The sequence below is a fragment of the Eretmochelys imbricata genome, chromosome 3 (assembly GCF_965152235.1).
Source record: "Eretmochelys imbricata isolate rEreImb1 chromosome 3, rEreImb1.hap1, whole genome shotgun sequence".
Taxonomy (NCBI): domain Eukaryota; kingdom Metazoa; phylum Chordata; order Testudines; family Cheloniidae; genus Eretmochelys; species Eretmochelys imbricata.
Genome location: NC_135574.1, coordinates 158337146 through 158362869, shown reverse-complemented (window position 1 = coordinate 158362869; position 25724 = coordinate 158337146). Strand labels below are relative to the sequence as shown.

The 25724-nt window shown below is 44.3% G+C and overlaps 1 protein-coding gene across 3 annotated transcripts in view; it reads right to left on the bottom strand.

Moving 5' to 3' along the window:
- The window catches only part of LBR (lamin B receptor), a 43887-nt gene extending 18396 nt beyond the window's left edge, over nt 1-25491 (bottom strand). The window contains exons 1-6 of one of the 3 annotated variants that reach the window (XM_077813690.1): nt 25282-25491; nt 16904-17083; nt 12349-12537; nt 10352-10435; nt 9626-9800; nt 701-894 (exon numbers count right to left, since the gene is read on the bottom strand). In XM_077813690.1, coding sequence (XP_077669816.1) covers nt 701-894; nt 9626-9800; nt 10352-10435; nt 12349-12537; nt 16904-17068 — 807 coding nt within the window. In that variant the 5' untranslated portion in view covers nt 17069-17083; nt 25282-25491. The remainder of the gene's footprint in view (nt 1-700; nt 895-9625; nt 9801-10351; nt 10436-12348; nt 12538-16903; nt 17084-25281) is intronic. The other 2 variants (XM_077813687.1, XM_077813689.1) reach the window with 2 other exon arrangements.
- Nucleotides 25492-25724: the final 233 nt, after the last annotated feature.

Sequence of the window (25724 nt, the reverse complement as noted above, 5' to 3'; positions counted from 1 at the left end):
GTCAGAAGCTTCTGTTTCCCAGAGTAGAATCAATGAAGAGTCCAATGACCGATTTTAAACAGTCAAACTAAAGGATTGTCGACTTGTATAGAAATTGCCATTCCAAACTAGACCAACGGTTATCTACTTTTGTAGTCTTTCTTCCAGGAGTGGGCAATATCTGATTCTTCAGAGAAAGGGTAAAGAACAATATAATGTAGCTGTCCAATTGTGCATACATGTGTAGGAGTGGGATGGTTAGGAATGACTTCCTGAGCTTGCAACTTCCCAATAATGAAGCTTATATCTTGAAGTAAATACTCTCTTCTATTTGACGTAGTGATGGAACCATATAGAAATTCAGTAACAGAAGCTGGTAAAAATGTATATGCTCAAAAGTTACCATATGTCATTCTTCTACGATTCTGTCAGTGCATCAAGTCCATTTTACTACATGATCCCTAAATGATAAATGGTTACTGTATAGTGTATTGAGGGACTGGGATATATGACCAGAAATCAGACTTCTGGCAGCAAGGGTTTTCAAGGTGGCAGTTGTGTAATTTAAGCTTTCAACAAATCTGAAGTAGTTATATTCCAATATAGTATTGATAAACAGATAGTTATTGGTTAATTAACAGTATTTCAAATAATGGAATCAAACCTTCTATCAACCCAGCCCACAAAACCCTCCAGAACACATTTACTACTAGAAGTTTACCTTTCCAACTGGCAGTAAGGAAAACAGAGCTTGAAGAAAGAACCACAGAAGAAAGACACCAAACACTCTGGTCTCCCATAAACTATCAAATGCTGGCAAAGGAGGGAAGTTCATAACACTGGGGTCTTCCTGTTTGCACTTCAACAGCAAATAAAATACAGTGGCAGGCAGGAAAAATATCATGCAAAAGGCCCCTGTAAATAAAAACCACACAATAGTAAAAGAAACTTGGAAAATAAAAACATCCCATTAGAACAATTCTCAATCTGTAGATTAATAAACCCATACATTATTTCATACCAGGATAAACACTTATTTGATAAAACAAACAATTGCATATAATGCTATCAAAGATTACCACTATGTGTTTACAATGGCTGTGTTAGCCACAAGTGAAAAAGTCATCCTAAATAAGTGCCAATTAAAAATAATAATAAATAATAATAATAATAATAATACCACGCTACATAGTTTATTTGGTTTTAAAAAAGAGGATTTCTATAAACAAACCACGCACTCTAGAGTTACCTTAATACCAGAAAGAGAGTGGTAAAAGAAATTTTATAATGTAAAACCATATATAAATTATCTAAACTGGCATTTCTATAAATTGGTGTTGCTGTTTTAGAGCAAAACTTCTTCTCTAGAAACAGACTATTATAAACAAAGAATTCCATAACCTTAGATAATATAAATAAATTGCTTTTAAGACAGGAAATCTTAAAACTGCCAACTCAACCAGTTGTGAAGTTGGACAGTGTAATTTTTTTTTTTAATTCAAACTAGGTTCAATGTAATTAGATCAGCGTAATTTTAAGATCACTGTTTTCATCTAGACTCTTTAAGGAGAGCAGTTGAAGGTGCTCTGAAATTTAGAATATTAGATCCAGTGCCAGTGGAGACAGATTATCTTGCTGTGCCCTGTGTGACTAATCAAAAGACAAAAAATAAAATAATAGAAAGGTAGGATTGGAGAGGACCTCAATAGGCATCTAGTCCATAGATGAGGCAGGACTAAATATTATCTATAATATCCCTGACAGGTGTTGGCCTTACCTGTTTATAAATACCTCCAATGACAGAGATTCCACAACCTCCCTTGGTAATTCATTCTAATCCTTAACTACCTTTACAATTAGGACATTTGCCTAATGTCTAACCTAAGTCTCCTTGCTGCAGTTTATGCCCATTACTTCTTGTCCTGTCTTCAGTGGATAGGGAAAAAAACTTATCCCCCCTCTTTTTATAACAACCCTTTTACATACTTGAAGACAGTTATGTCCCCCCTCAACCTTCTTTTCTCCAGACTTAACTAACCCAATTTTTTGGGTCTTTCCTTGCAGGTCTTGTTCTCTAGACCTTTAAATATTTATGTTCCTCTCTTCTGGACTGCCTCTGAAGTGTGGTGCCCAGAACTGAACACAGTACTTCAGTGGAGGCCTTATCGCTGCTGAGTAGAATGGAAGAATTACTGCTCATGTTTTAGCCACGAGGTGCCACAAGTACTCCTTTTCTTTTTGCTCATGTTTTGCTTACAACACTCCTGCTAGTACATCGCACAATGATGTTTGCCTTTTTTCCCCCCCTCTCAACAGTATTACAGTGTTGACTCATATTAAGCTTGTGATCCACTACAACCCCCAGATTGTTTTCTACAGTACTCCTACCTACACAGTAATTTCCCATTTTGTATGTGCGAATGTGAGGGGGTGTGCCAACCCTGCACTAGCCCCGCAAGGGTTAACCATGCACTTTGGGGTCAGGAGCCCACGCCCCCACTGGGCATACTCCAGTTGGAAGCAGTATATAAAAGGTGGCAGCTTAGCTCAATCAGAGCTGACTGAGGAGAGCAGATGCATGCTGCAGGCTCCTACCAGGGAGCTGCTAGAACTCCAGCCTGCAGAGCCTGAAGGCACTGAATCCACACCAAGACCCCAGTCAACCACAGAGAATGTAAGAGATGGAAGGCTGCTACCCCTGAAGGAACTACAGGATTCAGGACAAACAGTATGAAGTGGCCCAGGGAACATGTTTATTGAGCAAGGGACCTAAGCCTGAAGCCAGGACTACAGGTTCTGCAGGGCACTGGGTTGGGACCTAGTAGAGTAGGGTGGGCACAGGTCCCCATAGCCTAATACTAGGCCCCACAGCCCTGAGGCCAAGGGCAGCCCCATAGACTCTAGCTTCTAGCCCCAACCAAGGGAAGCTCCCTAATCTCTGTCTGCTAGGCCTCGCCAGTCTTACTATGAGAAGCCACATTCACCAAAAGGGCGCGTTCTCCCCCAACGGTCTGAAATCCTGCTACAGCGCAATAGATTATTCCTTCCTAAGTGTAGTACTTTGCATTTGTCCTTCTTGAATTTCATCCTGTTTATTTTAGACCATTTCTCCAGTTTGTCAAGATAATTTTTAATTCTAACCCTGACCTCCAAAGCACTTCCAACCCCTCCTAGCTTGCTATCGTCCATATATTTTATAAGCGTTATTCTCTATGCTATTATCCAAATCATTTGAAAAGATATTGAATAGAACCAAACCCAGGACAGATTCCTGCAGGATCCCACTCTATATGCCCTTCCAGCTTGACTGTGAACCATTGATAACTACTCTGAGCCCTGGGCTACATTGCGAGTTTAGGTCGGATTTAGCAGTTTAGATCGGTTTAGCCCTGCACCCATCCACACTACGAAGCCATTTTTTCCTGACTTTAAGGGCTCTTAAAACCGGTTTCTGTACTCCTCCCCGATGAGTGGATTAGCGCTGAAATCGACCTTGCTGGGTCCAATTTGGGGTAGTGTGGATGCAATTTGACGGTATTGGCCTCCGGGAGCTATCCAAGGGTGCTCCATTGTGACTGCTCTGGACAGCACTCTCAACTCAGATGCACTGGCCAGGTAGACCAGTTTGCAGGTAGCCCTGCAAACTTTTGAATTTCATTTCCTGTTTGGCCAGTGTGGCGAGCTGATCAGCACAGGTGACCATGCAGTCCCAAAATCGCAAAAGAGCTCCAGCATGGATCAAACAGGAGGTAGTGGATCTGATTGCTGTATGGGGAGACAAATCCGTGCTATCAGAACTCCGTTCGAAAAGACAAAATGCCAAAATATTTGAAAAAAAATCTCCAAGGGCATGAAGGACAGAGGCTATAACAGGGACCCGCAGCAGTGCCGCGTGAAACTTAAGGCGCTCAGGCAAGCCTACCAAAGAACCAGAGAGGCAAACGGCTGCTTGGGGTAGAGCCCCAGACATGCAAGTTCTATGATGAGCTGCATGCAATTCTAAGGGGTGCCCCTACAACTACCCCAGCCCTGTGCGTGAACTCTGTCAATGGACTCTCACGCAACAGGGATGTGGATTTTGGGGGATGAGGAAGATGAGGAGGAGGAGGAGGCTGAAACATAGCAAGCAAGCAGAGAAACCATTTTCCCCGACAGCCAGGAACTGTTTCTCACCCTGGATCTAGTAACGTCCCAACCCACCGAAGGCGGGCTCCCGGACCTAGAAGGCGGAGAAGGGACCTCTAGTGAGTGTACCTTTGTAAATATAATACACGGTTTAAAAGCAAGCATGTTTAATGATTAATTTGCCCTGAAGACTTGGGATGCATTCGCGGCCGGTACAGCTACTGGAAAAGTCTGTTAACGGATATGGGGATGGAGCGGAAATCCTCCAGGGACATCTCCATGAAGCTCTCCTGAATGTACTCCCAAAGCCTTTGCAAAAGGTTTCTGGCGAGGACAGCCTTATTCCATCCTCCATGGTAGGACACTTTACCACAGCAGGCCAGCAGCACGTAGTCTGGAATCACTGCATAACAAAGCATGGCACCGTATGGTCTCAGTGTTTGCTGGCATTCAAGCAACATCCGTTCTTTATCTCTCTGTGTTATCCTCAGGAGAGTGATATCATTCATGGTCACCTGGGACCATGGGAATTTTATTAAGGGGACATTCAGAGGTGGCTGTTCCTGCTGGGCTGTTTGCCTGTGGCTGAAATCATCCCCGCTGTTAGCCACGAGGTGGGGAAAGGGATGAAGCGATCAACCCAGAGAATTGGGGGTGTGTGTGGGGAGGGGTGTTAGTTGGGTTTGTGCCACATGTTGTGAAAGTAGAATGAATTATATTGAAATTATAATTCATTGAAGAAATGCTACCTGAAGGGTTTGTTGAAATATAGTTGTCAGGAAGAGAAACATTAAGGAGTGTGAGACAATGGGTCCTCAAACTAATTAACTTAGAGCTCCTACTGAGCTAGGAGATTGGTAAACGTTAGTATGCAAATAAGATATGTATGTATATTTGTCAGTTTCTGCTTTCTTTTGTCTCTTATGTTAAATTGGCTTTGGCTTAACTATATAAATAAGTTATCTTGAGCCTCAGAGAGGGGCTCACATCTGGGTGCATTAGCAAAGCACTTTGCTAATAAACAGAGTGGTCTGACAAATTATGTGAGTCCTGAATCTGACTTTGACAACGATAACCCGAAAACCGCAGCCCCTCCTTTTAAATGGCCAACCCATTTTAAAGGGCCAACCCAACAGGTGCTTGGTATGTAAACTGAGAGTGCTGCTGTTTGAAACCATTCCCACGTGTTAGGAAGGTTAAAGAAGCCAAAAGACTGTGGCTTACCACGTCTGCCTGCAAGCCGAATTCTGCTGCCCGCCGGCCCTGCATGTGTAATCTCTCACACCATACCGGCAGGCCCTCAATATAAGAGGCAAAATGCAACCTTGTAAAGAAAGCACACGTTCTCTGTAATGTTAACAGCTTGCTTCACTGTGAAAGTTTACCCATTGTTCTCTAAAGTGTCTCTTTTTAAAGACTAATCTTTTTTCCCCCTCCCACAGCTGCAAATGTTTCATCGCTCCACGTATCATCTCCGTCCCAGAGGCTATCAAAGATTAGAAGACAGAAAAAACCGCACTCGCAATGAAATGTTGTCTGAGCTCATGCAGGCCTCCCACACTGAAAGAGCCCAGCACAGTGCATTGAGGGAGACAATGTCAGAGTCCAGGAAAGCACAAAATGAACACAAGGACAGGAGGGAGCGAGAGGAGAGGAGGGATGAGCAAGGGGACAGGAGGGACGAGCGAGAGGAGAGGTGACGTCAGCGTGATGAGAGGAGGCAGGATGCAATGCTGAGGCTACTGGAGGATCAAACTGATATGCTCCGGCATAAGGTTGAGGTGCAGGAAAGGCAGCAGGAGCACAGACCACCGCTGCAGCCCCTGTGTAACCAACTGCCCTCCTCACCCAGACGCCCAAGAATGCGGTGGAGGGCCTCCGGCCATCGCCTACTCGCCAGCTTTTGCAGGTTCTGGTTCTGCATATACTGCATGATAATGCACGTGGTGTTTAGAGCGGTCACAACTGCCGTGGTGATCTGAGCGGGCTCCATGCTTGCCGTGGTATGGCGTGAGCAGGAGAGCAGAGTGGAAGCGGAAGTGGCAGAAGGATGACGATGCTGACCGCAATATGGCGCCCGCATGGAAAAAGGCGTGAAATAATTGTTGGCTGTTGCTTTCATGGAGGGAGAGAGTGGGGAGCAAGGGGTAGGCTAGCAGCAGATGGTGCTGCTGGCTGGGAGAGCAGCCTGAGGCAGAATGGTCCCCTCAAAGATTGAACTCACAACCCTGGATTTAGCAGGCCAATGCTCAAACCACTGAGCTATCCCTCTGCCAATATTCCAGGCAAGACTGAATCTCCATTAGACAAAACTTAAAGAAGAGAATGACCTGCATCACTCCCATTTATTTGCAGGCACCCCTGACAGACTTTACTGAGGTCTGCCAGGAGCACCCCTGGTCTGCCCAGGCACGCCAATCGACCTGACCGAGGCCGGCCAAGAGCACCCAGGAGACGACAAGGACAGCTACCAGTCATACTGCACTATTTGCTGCCACAAGGCAATGAGCTGCTGCTGTGTAGCAATGCAGTCCCACGTCTGCCAGCACCCAGGAGATGTATGGTGACGGTGAGCTGAGCGGGCTCCATGTTTGCCATGGTATGGCATCTGCACGGGTAACCCAGGAAAAAAAGGCACAAAACGATTGTCTGCCATTGCTTTGGGGGGGGGGGGGGGCCTGAAGACATATACCCAGAACCACTCGCGACAATGTTTTTTGCCCCATCAGGCATTGGGATCTCAACCCAGAATTCCAATGGGCGGCGGAGACAGCGGGAACTGTGGGATAGCTACCCACAGTGCAACACTCCGGAAGTCCACACTAGCCTCAGTACTGTGAACGCACTCCGCCGACTTAATGGTCTTAAGTGGGGACACACACAATTGACTGAATAAAATCGCTTTCAAAAAATCCAACTTCTATAAATTCGACCTAATTTCATAGTGTAGACATACCCTTAGTATGATTTTACAACCAGTTGTGCACCCACCTCATAGTACGTTTGTCTAGGCTAGATTTCTCTAGTTTGCTTATGAGATGGGCAACTGGGACAGTATTAAAAGCCTTATTAAAGCTGAGATATCAAATCTACTTCTTCCTCCCATCCACAAGGCTCATTGCCATCAAAGGATATTAGGTTTGTTTGACATGATTTGTTCTTGACAAATCCAAGTTGGCTGTTATTTATCACCTTATCTTCTAGGTGCTCACAACTTGATTATTTGCTCCACTATCCCTCCAAGTACCAAAGTTAAGATGACTGGTTTATAATTCCCTTGGTTGTTCTTATTCCCCCTTTTATTCATAGGTATTATATTTTCCCTCTGATCTCTCCCATTCTCCCCAGGTTCTCAATGATAATTGCTGATGGCTCAGAGATCTCTTCAGCCAGTTCCTTAAATATTCTAGGATGTATTTCATCAGTCCCTGCTGACTTAAGCCATCTCACTTGTCTAAGTTAGGCCACGTCTACAGTAGCAAGCTTACAGCTGTACCGGTGCAGTTGCGCCACTGTAAAACTGCTTATGTAGCTGCTCTATGCCAACAGAAGAGAGCTTGCCCATCAACAAAATAAAACCGCCTCTATAGTAGCTATGTCAACAGGAGACGCTCTCCTGCCAACATAGCACTGTCCACATTGGCACTTCTGTTGATGTAACTTATGTTGCACAGTGCTGTGTTTTTTTCACACCCCTGAGGGCCATAGTTATACTGACAGAAGTGGTAGTGTAGACATGGCCTTAGATGTCTATTAGAGAGACAAGGTAGGTGAGGTAGTATCTTTTATTTGACCAACTTCTGTTGGTGAGAGAGACAAGCTTTTGAGCCACACAGAGCTCCTCTTCAGATCTGGGAAAGGCGCTCCCAGCATCACAACAAAGTGCAAGGTGGAACAGTTTGCTTGGCATAAGTAGCACATGCTGATAAAGGACCATTCAAGGCAGAGTGGCCTGTTAACATCTTTGCAGTCATAGGACAAAAAAAAGGGGGTTAGTGGATTACAGATTGTTTTAATAAGCCATAAATCTGTCGAGTCCATGTTTTTCCATGTCTAGCAGGGTAATAAATTTAAGCTCCCAGGCTCATCTTGTTGTATAGGTTTCCTTTAAGGATTAGGACTGATATAGAGTGATCGCTTTTTGAAAAGTGTTCACCCATAGATAGGTGTTAGTGTCTTATTTTCCTGTGAAAGTTCATTCTTAACTTGTTTTTCCCTATTTTAGCCTCAGATCCTACCCAATTTACACTGATGTTCATTATGTTAGTTATCAGATCACTGCTAACCTTTTTGGTGAAAACTGGAACAAAAAAGGTGTTTAACACTTTTGTCCATTGTTTTCTGTTATTGTCTTTCCCTCCTCATGGAGTAATGGGCCTATCTTATCCTTGGTCATCTTGCTTCTAATGTATTTGTAAAATGTTTTATTGTTACCCTTTATGTCCCTAGCTAGTTTAATCTTGTTTTGTGCCTTTGGCCTTTCTAATTTTGTCCCTAACGCTTGTGGTTTTTCCCCCCGCCACATCTTCCATGATTTGACTTTTTTCCCACTTTTTGGAGGAGTCTGAGCTTCAGGTAATTGAAGACCCCCTGGTTAAGCCAGGGTTATCTTTTACTGTACTTCCTATCTTTCCTATGCACTGGGATATATCTTTAAAAAGCTGCCAACTCTCCTGAACTCTTTTTTTCCCCCTTAGACTTGCTTACCTACCAATACCTGCTAATAATAGCTATAGATATAAAGGGATTTATTCGAGGGTTGTGTCCAACTACAGTAGTATAAATTAACAAATAAGTCACCACATGCAACAGGCAGTGGTGGTTAGCACAGGCACTGTGTGAAAATGTGTGTGCCACATTCGAGGTGTCTGTATTCACAGAACTAAGTGCAAGAATGCTTCTCTCATGGATTTTTTTCTAGTTTTGTCCTCTCTAATTGTAACCCCAAAGGGCTACTTCTGTAATAACAAAGAATGTAAGACTGAAAACCCAGCATCCCAAAGCAATGGTACTCCACTATTTCCCTTTGTAAACTATTCCAGATTTCAATCAACTAATGGTCAGAAATCTTTCACCACCCCTTATTCAGCCAAAATTTTCCTTGTCTTATTTTTATAGCATTAAACCCAGTTATTTTGCAATTGTCTTTTAAAAAAAATAAACTGATCATACTAATTCCATTGAAGTAAAGTACATTTGCCTTCAGTAGTTCTCCAAAAGGTAGAATATCTGAGTTTGAGACAACTGGCTTTTCAAATTATGAAATTTAAAGATGCTTACTCTAGTAACTTCAAGGAGTATCCCAACATGCAGTAGAAAGATCATGATAATCGCTCATCTGCCTCACAGCAGGTCACAACAGAACCAAGTGTGAGGTATCAATGTCACCAAAGGCAAACAAGATACAGTAGCATCAGATGAATGACCATAATTGGGGGAGAAAGAAGGGAATCTTTGAGAATGGCAACGTGATATCAAGTAAAAATAAATCTGTGACTATCACTATTGTTAACATACATACCAATTCTTCCACCAAACTCGAGCTCCTTTGTTTGTGTTGATACTTTTTCAGTAGTTTTTGCTGTCTCAAAAACTCTCTGTTCCAAAAATATTTCTTCCTTTTTCTTCTGTCTTCTTGGATGTAAGGTATACTGGTCAAGCACATGCCCAATTTCTAGCTCTGATTCAACTTTCTGCTGATAAAAAACAAAAGGTTACAAAAACCAAACAATTACCATTTCTTATTTTACAGAGTGGTGTAATCAAGAGAACATTACTCAGATCTGAGCACTGAAGTACAATGCATTTTTCCTCAGTTAAAAGGTATTCGACTATATTAGCAGTAGAAGAGAAGACAGCCAAAAGGCAAACATTCTGCTTAATAAGCACATCTGCTGTCTCCACCCTTTCCAATTCTACAAGCTCTAGTCCTCCCTTCAGATGAGTGTTAACCTAAATGACCACCTTCCCCTGCTAGAAGAAATTATTTTAAAAAGCAGCCATGGAATTAGTGAAATGAGTGCTAAACTTCACTACTCAATCTCTTCTTGGCTGTGTGTTGCATTCCAAAGCCCTCCCCTTAATTTATATATTGTCCATTTAGATAGTAAATAATCTCATTAGGACAGAATCTCATCTTCATACCAATCTGTAAAATGCTTAGCACCATACTAATAACAAACACTATTTTCTGGTAACGCTGCAGATTTACTGTGGTCATAAGACATACAGTTCTTAGCTCTCTCACCTGTAATATTTTGTAGGAAGTATCATTCCTTTCTGTACTATCAGGTTCACCATTGTACCTGCTAGTGTTGTTCTCATTCAGTTTCTAGTTAGAAGAAGAAAGTGAATTTTTAAATGCGACCATTGAAGTACATAATGAACAATTAAAAAAATATTTACCAACAGTAGTGTTTGTAACAACAGTAGACTACTGTAATTAAAAAAAATAGAGAAGGTATTTTGTTATCCCTCCCCATTTGTTTACTTTGAGCACCTGGCAGCCTTTTTTTGAAAAACGAGTAGAGGCAATCTCCACTGTTTGGATGCGTCTTAAAGGAAATAGGGGAGAGAACTCCTTTAAAAGTAGGAAAATAGTAAATCAGGAAAATCAATTGGGGGAATTCAGGGGTAGGTACAGTTTCCAAATCACTTATAACTCAGTGAACTGAAACGTCAATTACAAAAAGTGTGTCCATTTAACCATTTTGTTACGCAAGCTAATTCATTCTCCCAAAATTGTTTGTTCTGCAGAGGTACACAAAAAAGGAGCAGACCTGCCAAGTCAAAAAGATGCCATTTAACTTATACCTTTCCACACTAAAAATAGGAGCCAAATATGTCCTTCAGACAAACCTGAAGTCTGGCTACACAGCTTTTGAAAAATCTAACTGATCAAATAAAATTTTGGTTCTGGTTTCAGTTTCTGCTTCACAGCAGGGAGGCTCAGAAAAACCTGCCTGTAGCTAAGGAGACAGAACAAAATTATGAATTCTTCAGGAGCTAGTCACTCCTACCATGCCAGTGTTCAAAATGTCTGCTCCCTAAGCTTTAAGCAAGTTGAAACTCCACTGTTCTGCATTATGAGGACCCTCATGCACAGAAGGAGAACTGCAGGCCACAAGTCAGAAACACAGCATGTGGGCATGTTGTCAACAAGCTATGCCCTGGGCCTTTAAGTCATCTGAAAGCTAGAAAATTAGGTCATTATAAAACAAAATCCAGAGCACAAGCCACAGTATGTTTTTAAGGAGTTATAACTCAGCCAAATGAAAAATAATTTTAATGGATTAGTGAAAGGCACATTTTTAAACTAGAAACTATGTCCCACCCTTATTTCAAGTTCCCATCTCTTCTCACTGAAGCACTTCAAAACAAAGTTCTTATAAAAGCAGACATGTGTCACCTCTGCTAATCTTCATTCTCAAAAGCTGCTAGTCCATTTTTAATCAAAATTTTCAACACAAATTCACTTCCAAGTTAGAACAAATGTGCAAAATTTCAGCTTGAAAGCCAAAAGTTTGACAGCTAAAAGCTATCAGAAAATGATCCTTTATAATGAAAACATTTATGCATCCTCATGCATAGGCAAGGCCCCATATACTCCACAGCAAGTTAGTTCTAAATTCTGCACCAAAATCCCAACTTTCTGCAGCAGCTTCAGATAAATTTTTAATATACAGGTTTTTGATTAATTAAATGTGAAAATAAATATAATCAATTCTGCTGCACCTGCTCATTTTGATACTAAATTTGACTTTATGTTGTCTCCACATTTTCAGTGTGGCACAGATATTCATCTTTAGATTTCAATATTAGCAACAATTAAGATAAGTGGGACAGTTCAAACCTCTTAGAACTAGCGCTTCAAGTTCTGTGCAAACTCAAGGAGGTATTACTGCATCCTCTTTACACTTTACACATTTTCAAGTTTCATAACCATGTAAGCTAGGAAATTTATTTTGTTAAAATGAAAGTGGAGCTTCCTGAGCATAATTCTACAGCCAGGCCCTGACCATAAGCAATACTATGCTTATAATAGCAACTGGGAAGGAAATTTGTTTCAACCTCTATTTACAGTGCTATTAATTTTTTTCTTTAAATCTAGACACATACCCACAGATCCAAATCTTCAAAGTTTTCACTCCTCTAAAAAAATGTCATTTTAGACTATACATGTTTATAGAACATAGTACATATCAGTGCAAGTGGACAGATCTCAATCAGAAATGAATCCAATACCAGAAGAGTTAAGTTAGTTTCCCGAACGGTTTTCTTTTTCTCATCTCTAGATTCTCTGCTTTGGGAGGAAGAACGACGTTTGCCTTTTGCTGATCGACCAGGAGAACGAGATCTGGATCTGCTACCACTGCGTCTGGAAGGAGAACTGGAGGAAGAATTGCTTTTTCGAGGTTTAAACGATGACACAGACTGAAAGAAATAGGAAACATTAAATATGATTTGTAAAGTTTTTTCTAAATGAAAGAACAAGTTGAGTTATAAAGATACAATTAGACATAGTAACTTTAGCTGTTATTTCTCAACATATATTTGTACCGCTGAAAACATCTAATACCTATAAAAGTGTTTAAATATTTGTAGTAAATTTAGGACTCAAAGGGACTCAATTTTCAGCTCTAGTAATTGAACAGTCACAGGGGTAATGCAAAGCTTCCCTACTCAGCTAACATTCCATAAGACCAAAATGGCGTGAATCTCATTAGTATTTAATCCCTATTCTTCCATTTCAGGTTAATATCAAAGCAACTGAGGCAAGACAGGCTTAAGTATATGGTTGCTTCAGGTCTCATTAATCCTTGCCAAATTTGGGTGCACACCTGGGTATAGCACAGAGATTTCACTAACAACATTGTAATACATTCTCCCTCTAGCAGCAGTAAAGATCAAGGTCTTCATGTCAGCTGCCTATGATACCACTGACTCTTCTCACAATCCCAGCAGGAATAAACAGGCTGCCTTCTGAGATCTTGTTCCAGATATCAGAACGGGGGGAGGGATAGCTCAGTGGTTTGAGCATTGGCCTGCTAAATCCAGGGTTGTGAGCTCAATCCTTGAGGGGGCCATTTAGGGATCGGGGGCAAAAAGTGGGGATTGGTCCTGCTTTGAGCAGGGGGTTGGACTAGATGACCTCCCGAGGTCCCTTCCAACCCTGATATTCTATGATTCTATGATATTGCAGAGAATAGTTTTTGGAAATTTTCTGCCATCTGTACTCTCTCATGGAGTTCTGCAGAACTCTAACTTGTTTCCCCTGTTGTTCAGTGTGTACGCAGGTCCCTGAGGAAGACTGGAATACAGTATTTTCAGTATGCTAATACCACCCAGCTCTATTTCACGGTCATCGATCCAACCAGTTCTGTTGAATGGCTTCTCCCTGAGATTGTAGAGATTAGGCGCATGGATGAGACCTAGCTGTTGCACTTCTGCAAAGATGCTGCTACTACACTAACAGGAGGGCTTTTCCCTCCGACAGAAGTACCGCCTCTCATTGAGGTGGATTAACATATTGACAGGAGAAGCCCTCCTCTCAACATAGTGCTGTCGACACCAGAAGTTTGCTTGATATAAATGCACTGCTCAGTGATGTGGATTTTTCACATTCCTCAGTGACGTAGTTATACCCATATAAGTTTACAGTGTAGACTTGACCTCAGTCTAAAATAAAACTAACGTAATCTGAGAGAAGCAACTATAAAATGAGATATGACAACAATTATCTTCCCTTTAATGTAAGGTGTGTGCCTACTACTTGTTAAAGTTTGCATTATGACAGTATGGTTGAATTCCCAGCTGCTGCTCAATGATTTATTAGCAGCTGTGGTAAGGAAGACTCATCGATATCTGACCAGGAGACTGAAACCACTTCATTCAGATGTGAACTCTGTTACTTCTGCATTTATCACCCCAAGATTAGATTACTGCAGTGTGTTTTGCACAAGGCAACTCACTTTAAATCAACCTAGAAACAGAGTGCTGTAGAATGTGGCAGCCCATTTAAAAAGCAGTATTTCTCACTGAGAACACATAACACCAAAGTTTCAGGATCCACACTGGTTTCTGGATGGAGTTTAAGATATTGTTTTTCACATATAAAACTGTAAGGGTAAAGTTTTCAAAAGCACCTAAGATTGTATCTTCACTAGGAAAAAAGTATGTCTAAGGCTAACTCTACTCTACACAGCTTTTAGCGCCATGGCCGTGTCACTACAGCCATGGGGGGGGAGAGTTTTGTCGTTCAATTGCCAGTGTAGACATTACCTCACTCGAGTAAGGCTATTAGAGGTCAAATCCTAGTGAAGACAAGGTAATCTGTAGCTTTCGCACAATTTAGCAGGTTAAGTTGGTGGCCGACGCTAACTCAATTTTCTAATTTGCATTAAGAAACGACCAGTCTTTGATAATGATGACAAGGCCACAGTGATTTAGAGACCTACATCCTACTGACTTTCAGTAAAAATTTAAATGTCTAAGTCATTTGGGAACTATTTGGAAATTTTATCCTCAATGGCTTGGGGACCTGCCTACTTTGAAAGGCACAGCTATTCATTCAAAGTGATAAAGATTATGGAAAAACCTGACATTAGGAAGGGACCAGTAGTAGAAACCTTAGCTTTTCTTATCAGGACTTGTTCAGGACACAGCCAAGGAGATGTTAATATCTCTGGTCCCTTCTCCTCACCTGATCTGAACATATTTCAGGATCAGGAAAGAGAGGAGTTTTTTTGTCCCAAGAGTGGTGGTGAAAGCCATGACGGTAATGCAGATTTTTATTCCCTTCATTATCAAAATTGCTAAATGTTGTTCAGAAAAGCAGTGTTTAGAATAGATAGCAACCCTGCCCCAAACTGAACGGAACAAGCTTTCATTAGTCCTCATATGCATGCTTCCTATCATTTAAACATATTTTTTCTTTCTAAAACAATTCTAACCTCATCAGTAGCCATAAGAAACCCCTAACAAACAGATTCTCATTTGAACAAAAAGAGTTCACATAATTCCTTTGACTCTTTGGTGTTGAACTGCGATTTTAAATAACTTGCTTATAAATTAAAATGACCTTTCCTTCATCTTTCACCCACTTTAGACTATTTAAGACTTCAACAGAGAGTACAATTCAGCATAATTCCACGAGTTACCAATGGTGGAAACTGAAATGTTGAGAGGATTCAGGCATTTTTACCACCGTGTCATCTAGATTATCTCTGGAGTAAGCACCTGATAACACACCGATGAAAACGCCTCACCCAAGTCTACAATACACAACCACAATTACCATCTCTCGTGGAGAATTCAGAGTCCCATTTTTTCTTGTGCAACACAGCCAACTACAGAAGACAAGACTGCCATCTAAAAATTAGACCTACTATCTGAAAGATCTTTTTAAAAAACAACTTTCAAGCCATTACACAAAAAAAAAAAACAAAAACACACAAAAAAAGGAAGTATACTTCCTTCCATTCTTTTGCAGCTCGTATGTAAGGGTCAAGATTAAGCAGTATCTTAGAGTACCATCCACTTAAAAACCATGTCTAAAAAGGTTGTACCTTCTATCTGTAATATTATAATGGAAATGTCTTCCTCCCTGTGTACTTTATGCATTTGACAGCATTTGGTGTCTATTCAGTTTTAGCATTCTGCTGCTGTCAGTTGACTTCCTGTCTCACGCATTAGCACATAGATATTACATTCAAGGGAAACTCATAGGCAGGTCCTACAGGAAGGCATTCACAAGTAATAGCAACTGAACGAATTTAAGAGGCAAGAAGCAGGCACATGGCATAGAGTAAGGAGGAGAGGGATGGGCCTGAGCCCGTTGCCAACTGTGTCCACATATCTATTCAGGGGACACCATCATAGGGCCTAATCACATCAGCCACACTATCAGAGGCTTGTTCACCTGCACATCTACCAATGTGATATATGCCATCATGTGCCAGCAATGCCCCTCTGCCATGTACATTGGTCAAACTGGACAATCTCTACGTAAAAGAATAAATGGACACAAATCAGATGTCAAGAATTATAACATTCAAAAACCAGTCAGAGAACACTTCAGTCTCTTTGGTCACTCGATTACAGACCTAAGAGTGGCAATTCTTCAACAAAAAAACTTCAAAAACAGACTCCAACGAGAGACTGCTGAATTGGAATTAATTTGCAAACTGGATACAATTAACTTAGGCTTGAATAAAGACTGGTATTGGATAGGTCATTACACAAAGTAAAACTATTTCCATGTTTATTTCCTCGCCTCCCGCACTGTTCCTCAGACGTGCTGGAAATGGCCCACCTTGATTATCACTACAAAAGGTTTTTTCCCCCCTCAAATAAATGTGTTAGTCTCTAAGGTGCCACAAGTACTCCTTTTCTTTTAGGATGTTTGGTGTTATTCTCCTCATCCCTAAGAACTCTACTAGTCGTCACTGGAGCAGAATACCCTTACGAAAAGAGTATTTTTTTAATTGCTCTGTACATACTATTTTAAAAAGGGTATTTTAAAAGAAACTTAGATTTTGTTTTTTAAATTGGCTTACTTAACAAAAATCTAGCTAACAGCTCTGTAGGCAATTCCACAATTGTGTGGTACAGTCCTGTAATGGGAGCTCTATTTGTGGAATACTTGCAGGCCTGGGCCTTCATTTTCAAAATATATCACCAAGTTTTCTAGATAGCAAATGGGATCAAAGTTCTTAAAACTTTTGATATAGTACACATTTTGAACTTAGTCAAGACCTCAGTATGGATTCTAAATATTATTATACAGATGAACACTTACCCTTATATCGCTTTCCCTCAACTCAAGCTCAGTTCCATCTTTGTACTGAACAGTGTAAAAGTGAGTGAGGTCATTATAGCTAGTTATTTGTACTTCATAATAGAGGACACTTCCTGGCCAACGACCCATCACCACCTCACCAGCTGCAAATCTTCTGTTTGGCATTTTCCAAAAGAATCCCTAAAAAAAAAGTACATCAAATGACAAATTTAAGCCAGACCTTCATTCCCACCTTTTTTCCCCTAATCTTTCTGTACAGAAGCACAATTGTGATGGTCTATTCTGGAATGCAAAAATAGAGCATTCCAAATCTGTTGAATCTACGTGTGTTATCCATATTATGCACCAAAACAAAAAACCTATTTTAAAAGAACATTATTAAGATTGCCAAGTCAAGCACTCAGAATTTAGGAAATACCAGAATTAAAGTTGCTTGTGCAACTTTAATCCATGTGCCCCCAGAGAATATATTATGATACAGTCCTTAATGACATGATCACAAACTATTTTTTCCACAAGATCCCTACCTCATTCAGTGCACAGGATGGATGGTACTCACTGAAAGAGCAGGTGTATTATCCATATTGAATGACATACTGCCTCATGTCTTATTTAATGCACATTATTGAAACTGCTCTGAAGAGAAAATTATTAAATTTCCTCATGGGTTTTTCTATGGTATACATCATGATAATATCTGAGTGCTTTGCAACCATTTATTTATGTATTTTCACAATACTTATGAGATATGGAGATGATATTATCCCCATTTCACATATGGGGAGTTGATAGAGAGATTAAGATCAAAAGTAAAATGACCAGATGTCCTGTTTTTAAAGGGACAGTCCTGTATTTAAACCCTCCTGCAGGTGTCCTGACTTTTTCTGCAAAATGGGCGAACTGTCCTGTATTTTCCGTCTCCCCACTCCTCTCCCATCAGTCTCAGTAGATCCTGCTGTTGGCCGGATCCCTGCTTGCCAGCCTCCCACCCACCAGTGGTGAGTGGGGGGATCCAGCAGCTGACGATGGGGGTGTGTGCGCGAGTCTGGTAGCGGGATGAAGATGCAACGTGTGGGGCTGGCCACTCCTCCTGCTGGTCCATCAGCACAGCCCCTGCTGCGTGCTGGCTCTTAGCCAGCAGGGCCCCGCCCATCTGTCCCATTTCTGACCAGCACTGACTGCAATGGCTGTTGTGTGTGGGCAGATGCCAGGCAGCAGTTGGTTAGGTGTTGCCTCTGCTACCCACCCATCAGCTCCTCCCTGCTTTGCCCCTTCAGCTCCCCGAGCCCTACTGCTTCTCCATATCCCCCCAACTGGAGCGCATCCCACTCCCAGCGCTGCACAGAGAACCAGCCCCTGGTCGGAGCGCTGAGCTCACCAACAGCCCGGCCAGCAGGCTCCTTCCTTCCCCCCCTCCGCCACTGGCTGGGCCAACACCCTGGGAAAGCCCAAAACCCTCTGGCCTGGGGTGCTGGCCAAGCGGAGCCCAGTCCTGCCTGCGTCAAAGCACCACATAGCGCTGGCACAAGGAAGGCTCTCTCTGCTAAGCTCTGGAATGGCGGGGGAAAGGACGAGGAAGCCATTTCCAGCCTGCTCATGACCTGAACCTGCAGGCTCCAAGCAGCCCACCGGGCAGGGGCTTAGCACCCTCTTCACCCACCCCCCTCAGCAGAGCTGTCCCTCGGCATACGCAGCTGCGTAGGGCACCATGAAATTTGGGGCACCAAATTGTCCCAAATTTCATGGTGCCCTACACAGCTGCGTGCTGCATACGCGGCAGCACCAGCTCTGACAGCCAGCTCTATCCCCCAACCACTGCCTGCCCCCACCAGGCCGGCTGCAGCCACTGCAAGGGGCAGGGCCGTCCCTACAGGGAGTGTGGGACCAGGGACAACTCCCTCCTCCCCGCCTCTTAGTCTTCCCCCCTGCTCCGCCCCTATTCCACCTCTTCCCCGCAAGCCTCTTCCCCAGCAAGGGACGCTGCCTGGAGGATTAGCAGGGGGCCTGCACCAGCAGCAAGGGTCAGACCTGACCCTGCACTCACCAGCAGGAAGCGGAGCAATCTGGCCCCAGCCCGCTCCACTCTGCCAGCTCCCAGCCGAGTTGCTTCACTTCCCACTGCCGATGAGTGCAGGGGTCGGTTCTCCCCGCCTCAAGCAACACACCTGGGGGCAGGGCGGGGGAAGCCGAACCAGCTGTCAAGAAGTGGAGTGGCCCCGCATTACCTGTGAGTGCGGGGGACAGTCCTTTCCCCAACCCCCCCTTGCACCCAAGCAACACACCTGGGGCGGGGGGAGAGGACTAGGCTGGGTTGCTCCACTTCCTGCTGCTCATGCCAGCCTCCCCATGTGAGGCCCCCCAAAGCAGCCTCCACAGCTCCTGTCTCCACGGTTCTGCAGCCCTTGAGTATGAACACCCCCCCACACACACATACATAGGGCACCATAATTTATGGGGATGGGGCTGCCTCTCACCCTGGGTCCTGCCCCCAGGGAGCACAGGGCTGCTCTGTCCCCTAAGCACCTTCCCCTGCTGAGCCACCTCTCTGGCCAGTTCCTTGAAGCCCCTGCAATCAGGTTCCCTGGGCCCTGGTGCATAGTCGTTGGAACTTAACCCCTTTCTGCCCATGCTGTAGATGGAGGCTACTGGCTTATGTCAGTGGCCAGCAGCAGCCTGGAGGTGTTAGCTGCCTTTCAACACTGTGCCAGCAGGAAGGGACAAGCTCCTTCCAGCCGGTGGGGGTGGAGGGGGTGGCCACAGGGAAGAGATGAGCCCTGAAAGACACAGGCCAGGTCATCCCTCCCCACCCACAGCTGGAAGCAGCTCCCATTCCTTCCCTCCTGCACAGTGCCAAAAAGCTTCTGCTGGCCACATTCTGTGTGTTGTCTCGGGAAGACCCGGTGCCAGCTACCAGGAGAGGCGGGTCCATCCCAGGGGCCCAGCCAGGCATGAGGGCACCGAGTGCTGGCGAGGTAGGGTTGGGTTGCTTGGTCAACACCCCTCCCCACCCCTCCAGCGTGAGCAAGAGGTACCAGAGTGTGTGTGTGTCAACCCTCCCTCTATGAACCTGAAAGTCTTAAAAGATAAGAAGGTAAATAAAATAAATCCAACTAGGAAGTATTTCTTTTTAACGGGGGCTCAGTCAACTTGATGTTAATTTAAATGTTTGTACTGCATAGTTCTGATTTATTCAAGCGAATTCAACGGCAATCAGAGTAATTTTACCAGGTGTCCCGTATTCAGCATAGGAAAATACAGTCACGCTAGTCAAAAGTATCCACTATTTTTGGGTGCCCAATTTGAGACCCTCCCCCAGGGCCCGATTTCCCCCTCAAGTACTTCACATTATATAGCATGGGGTGGCCAAACTGTGGCTCATGAGTTACATGCGTCTCTTTTACAGTTAAACTATGGCTCATGGAGCCACCACCGCGCCCCCCCGCCTACTTTCCCCCATTCTCTGACTACCAGACTGGGTAGGGGGACGGGAGGTTCGGGGCTTCTGCCCTGCAGCAGGGCTAGGGGTTTCTGCCAGAGACCACTAGTGCCTACTGAGGGTGGAGGGCACAGTTTAAAGGTTCGCCCCCATAACAGTTTGAGTCATGTCCCCCGACCACCAGCAAACCCCCACTACCCTCAGGGGCCAATCCCTGCAGCTCCCAGGAGTTAGCTCCACTGCAACAGAAAACAGCTGGGAGCTGCAGGGAGGGGCTTCTGCTTTAGCTCTGTGCAGAGAGGCAGCAGCAAAAGCAGAGGCTCTCCCTGCAGCTCTCAGTTCTTTGCCACTGCCTCTCCCTCTCCCCAGGTCTGCAGCTCCCTGCTGGCTGGCTCCAGCAGCTGCCATGCAGGGTGGGGGCCTGTAAGCACCATGGGAACAAGCAGGGCCAGAAAAGCCTGGCAAAAATTGGGGGGGCGCATGACCCCACAAGTCGCCTCTGGCTTCTGCCCAGCAGAGAGGAATTCTCGGGGCTTCAACCCCATGGAGCATGCCTGTCAGGGCTTTAGCAGAAGACAACATCCCCCCAGGCTGAAGCCCGAGACGAAATCCCCCCAGGCTGAAGCTCCGAGTCACAGTAGGCACTTGTGCAGCTGAAGCCCTGAGCCCTAGCAACTGCACCTTGGCTCTTGAACTTCTGAAGATTGTTGTATGTGGCACAGCGGGCCACCCTTGATATAGCACTTTATATGTTCAAAGGACAGTAATCACTGACTTAAGTTGCAGCTGCAAGTGATCAGCAGTTCTGCAAAACAGACCTCTCCCCCTTCCTCCCCCAAGTTGAGCACCCAGAAAATGAGGAACACATAATTAATTACAACCTCTGAAAGTCTGGTTTAAGCAACCTGAGTAGCATCACATACTCTATGGCAAAGGCAAGGATAGAGTCCTGTTCTCCAGGGTGATATTGAACTGTCTTAACCACGAGACTTTTTTCAGAGTAACAGCCGTGTTAGTCTGTATTCGCAAAAAGAAAAGGAGTACTTGTGGCACCTTAGAGACTAACCAATTTATTTGAGCATAAGCTTTCGTGAGCTTCAGCTCACTTCATCGGATGCATGAGACTATCATTCTGTTCCTGCAATCCCTTGCTTCAATCACAACACACCTTTCAACTCTGTAACAAATGAAGCAGGGGCTTCTACAAGTCACAAATCTCCTTCACCACACAACCTCCAGAGCAGGTGTACCTTGTGCCCAAAATGAGGCAGGGCTTCTGTGGGAACATATAGTATGTGAACATGTAATTAGAGACTGTATTATAATGCATATACTCCTCCAAAAGGGGCCAAATTAAGGTTGTGTGGGCCTTTCTTAATTATTATGTGATATAACTAGATGTTCATTTTGTTTTCTCTCCACTATTCCAACATAGGAGACCATCTGACTGAAGTCCTAGAATGAAAACATCAATTCCAGGACTTTCCTATTCCAGGTAATCTTCATTTTTGTTGAGTTCATGGATGCCACAATCAAAGCAGTTACAGATCCTCTACCTTCAGATTCCAGTTATTTGAGTAATAAGTCACGCTAGAGGTATGGACAAGATCACTTCACCGCACTGCTGAGTAAAGCCAGTGGAAAGTGTGGTAAAGAGGTTTATAGGGTTAGGTCACACTGATCATATGCTTCAAGGGAAGTGGACAGAAAATAGAAGTTCTACTGGCATCGGCAAAAGGTGCAAAACTACTCTGTTGCATCCCTGAGAAAGACCAATAAAGGTATGGTAAAACAGCAGAACAAACAAGGCCTCCCAAACACATACTGAGGGACCCAGAAGAACAAAATATTCAATACACTGGATCGCCAGTCTGCCCTAAAAGAATGGGCAAACTAATTCCGATCTGTAAATCCGATTTATTTGAAGGTATTGGATTTGTTTTCTGTCTTATCCCACTCCCAACCTCTTTCTGTGAGAGCTCAGGATCCAATGCTGATAGCCCAAAAGGGGTGAGGATCTTGAGGATGCTTTCAAATTAGAGAGCCATCAGAAGTTTTAGAGCTGGTTCGGAGGTACTGCTACCTCTGGTGCTGAATGACACATGCATAAAGTGAGCTAGAGAGACACATGAATATTCAGAGGCCACACAACAGGGACGCATACAGGAGGCCTCCTGCCCTTCTTACTGACCTGATCTTTGGACTAGCTAGGGATAGTCATACCTCATGTCAAGAGAGAAAGAGGCAGGAAAATGCTTTCCAAAAGACCAGGTCCTACCACCAAAATGTTACCCTTAAGCAGCTTAAGGCCTCCTTGCACTCTTGCTGCTGTGGAGTGCAGAAAGAGCTATAGCCCCTTTGAACCACTGAATGGGCATCCAATAATACTGTCTTCCCTCAGAATCCTTTAGTAGCCCATCCCCCTACCAGGACTGAAGGGAGAAATAAAACTGAAAAACCTTTCCTGTTTGGAAATGTTGGGCGAATGACAAAGGAACCCACAGCTTTGCCATACTGAGGAGAAACATTGAGGAGGAAATATTGAGGAGAGCTGAACATTTATGCATTATGCTGTGCATACTAGAAGAGAAAGCTAGTTTTTCAGAAGACAGAAGGTGAAGAGAGACTCTCCATACTTTGGAGATAAGGAAGAACATGCCAGTAGTCATAACTAATGGAACAGCAGGTATTCACAAAGGAGAAGTTATTTTATTCTTAGTTTTGTGTTCAAACATTCTGTAAGACACATAATTTTAAGACCACCATTTCCACTATTTGTCTGGCTACTTGTTTTGCACACGTAAATGCTGGCATCTACCACCATTTTAACCATTGTGTAATCTGGACCTGATTAGGTAACATGATTAAAGTTAAAAGGAGTACTTGTGGCACCTTAGAGACGAACCAATTTATTTGAGCATAAGCTTTCGTGAGCTACAGTTCACTTCATCAGATGTAGCTCATGAAAGCTTATGCTCAAATAAATTGGTTCGTCTCTAAGGTGCCACAAGTACTCCTTTTCTTTTTGCGAACACAGACTAACACGCTACTCTGCTACTCTGAAACCTATGATTAAGTTAAAGCATCAGCGGTCAATGGGACCTTATCCATACTACTGTTCCCACCACTAACAGCAGTGAACATTTTTAATGAAGAGTGGCTGTCTCTATGCTAGGTTATATCATCAGTCCTCCTATGGTCAACATGTTCTCTAGCTGCTCTTCAAACTGCCTTTTGCATTTTAGTTTCACAGTGCAGTTTCCAGGCCATGGACTGTACAGTACTTAAATAAAATTTAATCACCCTTTAGGAAAAGCTCTCCACAATACTCACTAAGGCATGGCCTTCAATGGAAGAAGTTCTCACAGTACATATGTACATTTTTGTACAATTGGGGCCTAGGAGATTATGTTTGCCCACACCATCACTCATGCCACTTTCACATTAAATCAACAAACCTGAATACAAAAACTTCAGGCCCAACCATAATTACATTTACAATCTTAATTATTTGTATAGTGCCAATTTAGAGATTTGATTAGAAAGAATGGAATCAGCAAGCTAACTTTTTAAGAACTAAGAGGACTAAAATACTATCTTAATACTGTTTTTAAAAAGTCAGATTATACATTTTTACATGTAATTTAATGCATTTACAAAATCTGGAAAATAAAATGTGTTTGCAAGCAAACTTAAATTGGCTTAGAGCAAAAACAAAACAATACTTTGATCTGACTTTAACTATCCTTATATTACATATACCAAAATAGTATAGTAAAATAGCTGGGTGTCAAGTCAAAACATTAGTTGGTGTATCTAACACAGAAGTATTTTGCATAGTATCTTTCACACCAGCCTTACCAAAAAATTAGTACCTAGTTTTTTGTCGCGTTAAGGGGCACAGGCAAAGAAGAAAAGACAGCAACACCACTCCATCTCCCCATTTCTATACAGTATTTACATTTTAAATTTAAAAGCAACTGACAAAGACCATCACTGACAACTACCAAATACCCAACTGAAGAGAAAACCTGCTAGCCTTTGTAAGGCGAATCTTGAAGATAGTAGAGAAGGGTGCATTCGTTCCCTTTAAATATACTTTCAACCAGAAACATTCAAAATGGAGGGAAAACGTCATTATTTAAACTTTTCCCATTTAACTTGACAGAAACGCTTCAATGATCAACGGCTAGAGCACGACATGGAAATGGAACAACCAGATCTCAAGTTTGCTTTGTGGATCGGGAATCCTCCCCCGGCCGTGCGAGTAAAGAGAATGGACGGGGACAAGGAAACGACCCGGGGCCATCACTTTCCTCTGCAGCCCCCCCCGAAGCCCCGCTTTTGCGCGCGATATAAAGTCTCGCTCTTGTTTGTTTCGCAGCATCCCGCGCTCCCGCCGGCGCCAGCGTCTCAGCCCGCCTGCGCCTCGCTCGTCAGCTCGGACGAGGCGAGGCACCCAGTCGTCGTCCGGCTCTTTGACAGGGTGTAAGCGGGGGGGACACAGCCCCGCCCCAGAGGGGAGCCGGCCAGTCTCGCCCGCTGGAGAGGGCGCTACACGCCTGTTTTCATGGGCGCTTCAGCTCGCGGGGCTGCCCCGCCACGAGCCTCCCTTTGGTCACCGTCCGCCCCCAGCCGCGTACAAACGGGAGGGGAGGGCGGATAACGGAACCGGTCACCGCCCGCTCGGGGATGCGAACGCCACCAGCGGGTTTGCGAACGAGCGGAACAAACAGGGGCGAGAGAGGCTCGGGGGGGGGCCGAGACGGGAGCAGTTTAACGCCAGCACCCAAAAGCACAGAGCGAAACGTCTCAGCACCGCGAGGCCCCAGAGCGTGGGGGAGGGGAAGAGAGGAAGCGACAGGACGGTGCCCTTCCTCCCGGGAAAGCCGCTACGGGGGCGTGTCCTGGTCCCCACCTGCCCTCAGTCCCGGATCCTTACCTGGGCTGCCGCCCCCACCTGGCCTGGCAGGAATCGCCTCTGCGACACGGCCGGGCCGAGCGGACCGGACCGTCGACGAGCTACGGTAAACCACCACCCTGAGCGACGGTTACAGGGCCGCTGGCGCGCGCGGAGCTTCGGCCGCAGCCCCGCCCCTTCCTGCGAGCTGCTGGGCGCCAACAGTCCCCATTGGCCAGGTCGCCGGGTTTGAATCGCGACCGAGACACGGAATTGGCTACGAGTCGGTGGCGCGTTCCACCCTTTTGTGCCCCGGTCGGGCCCTCCAAGTGACGGAGCTGCCCCAGCAGGGAGCTGCAGGTCCAAGTTCGTCCCCCCCGCCTCGGGGAAAGGAAACTTCAGACTCGCTCACTGGGACACTCAAGTCTGAGCACCACCCCCGGGCTCTGCCTCATTGGGGGGTGGAGGAGACAGATTCCCTCAAA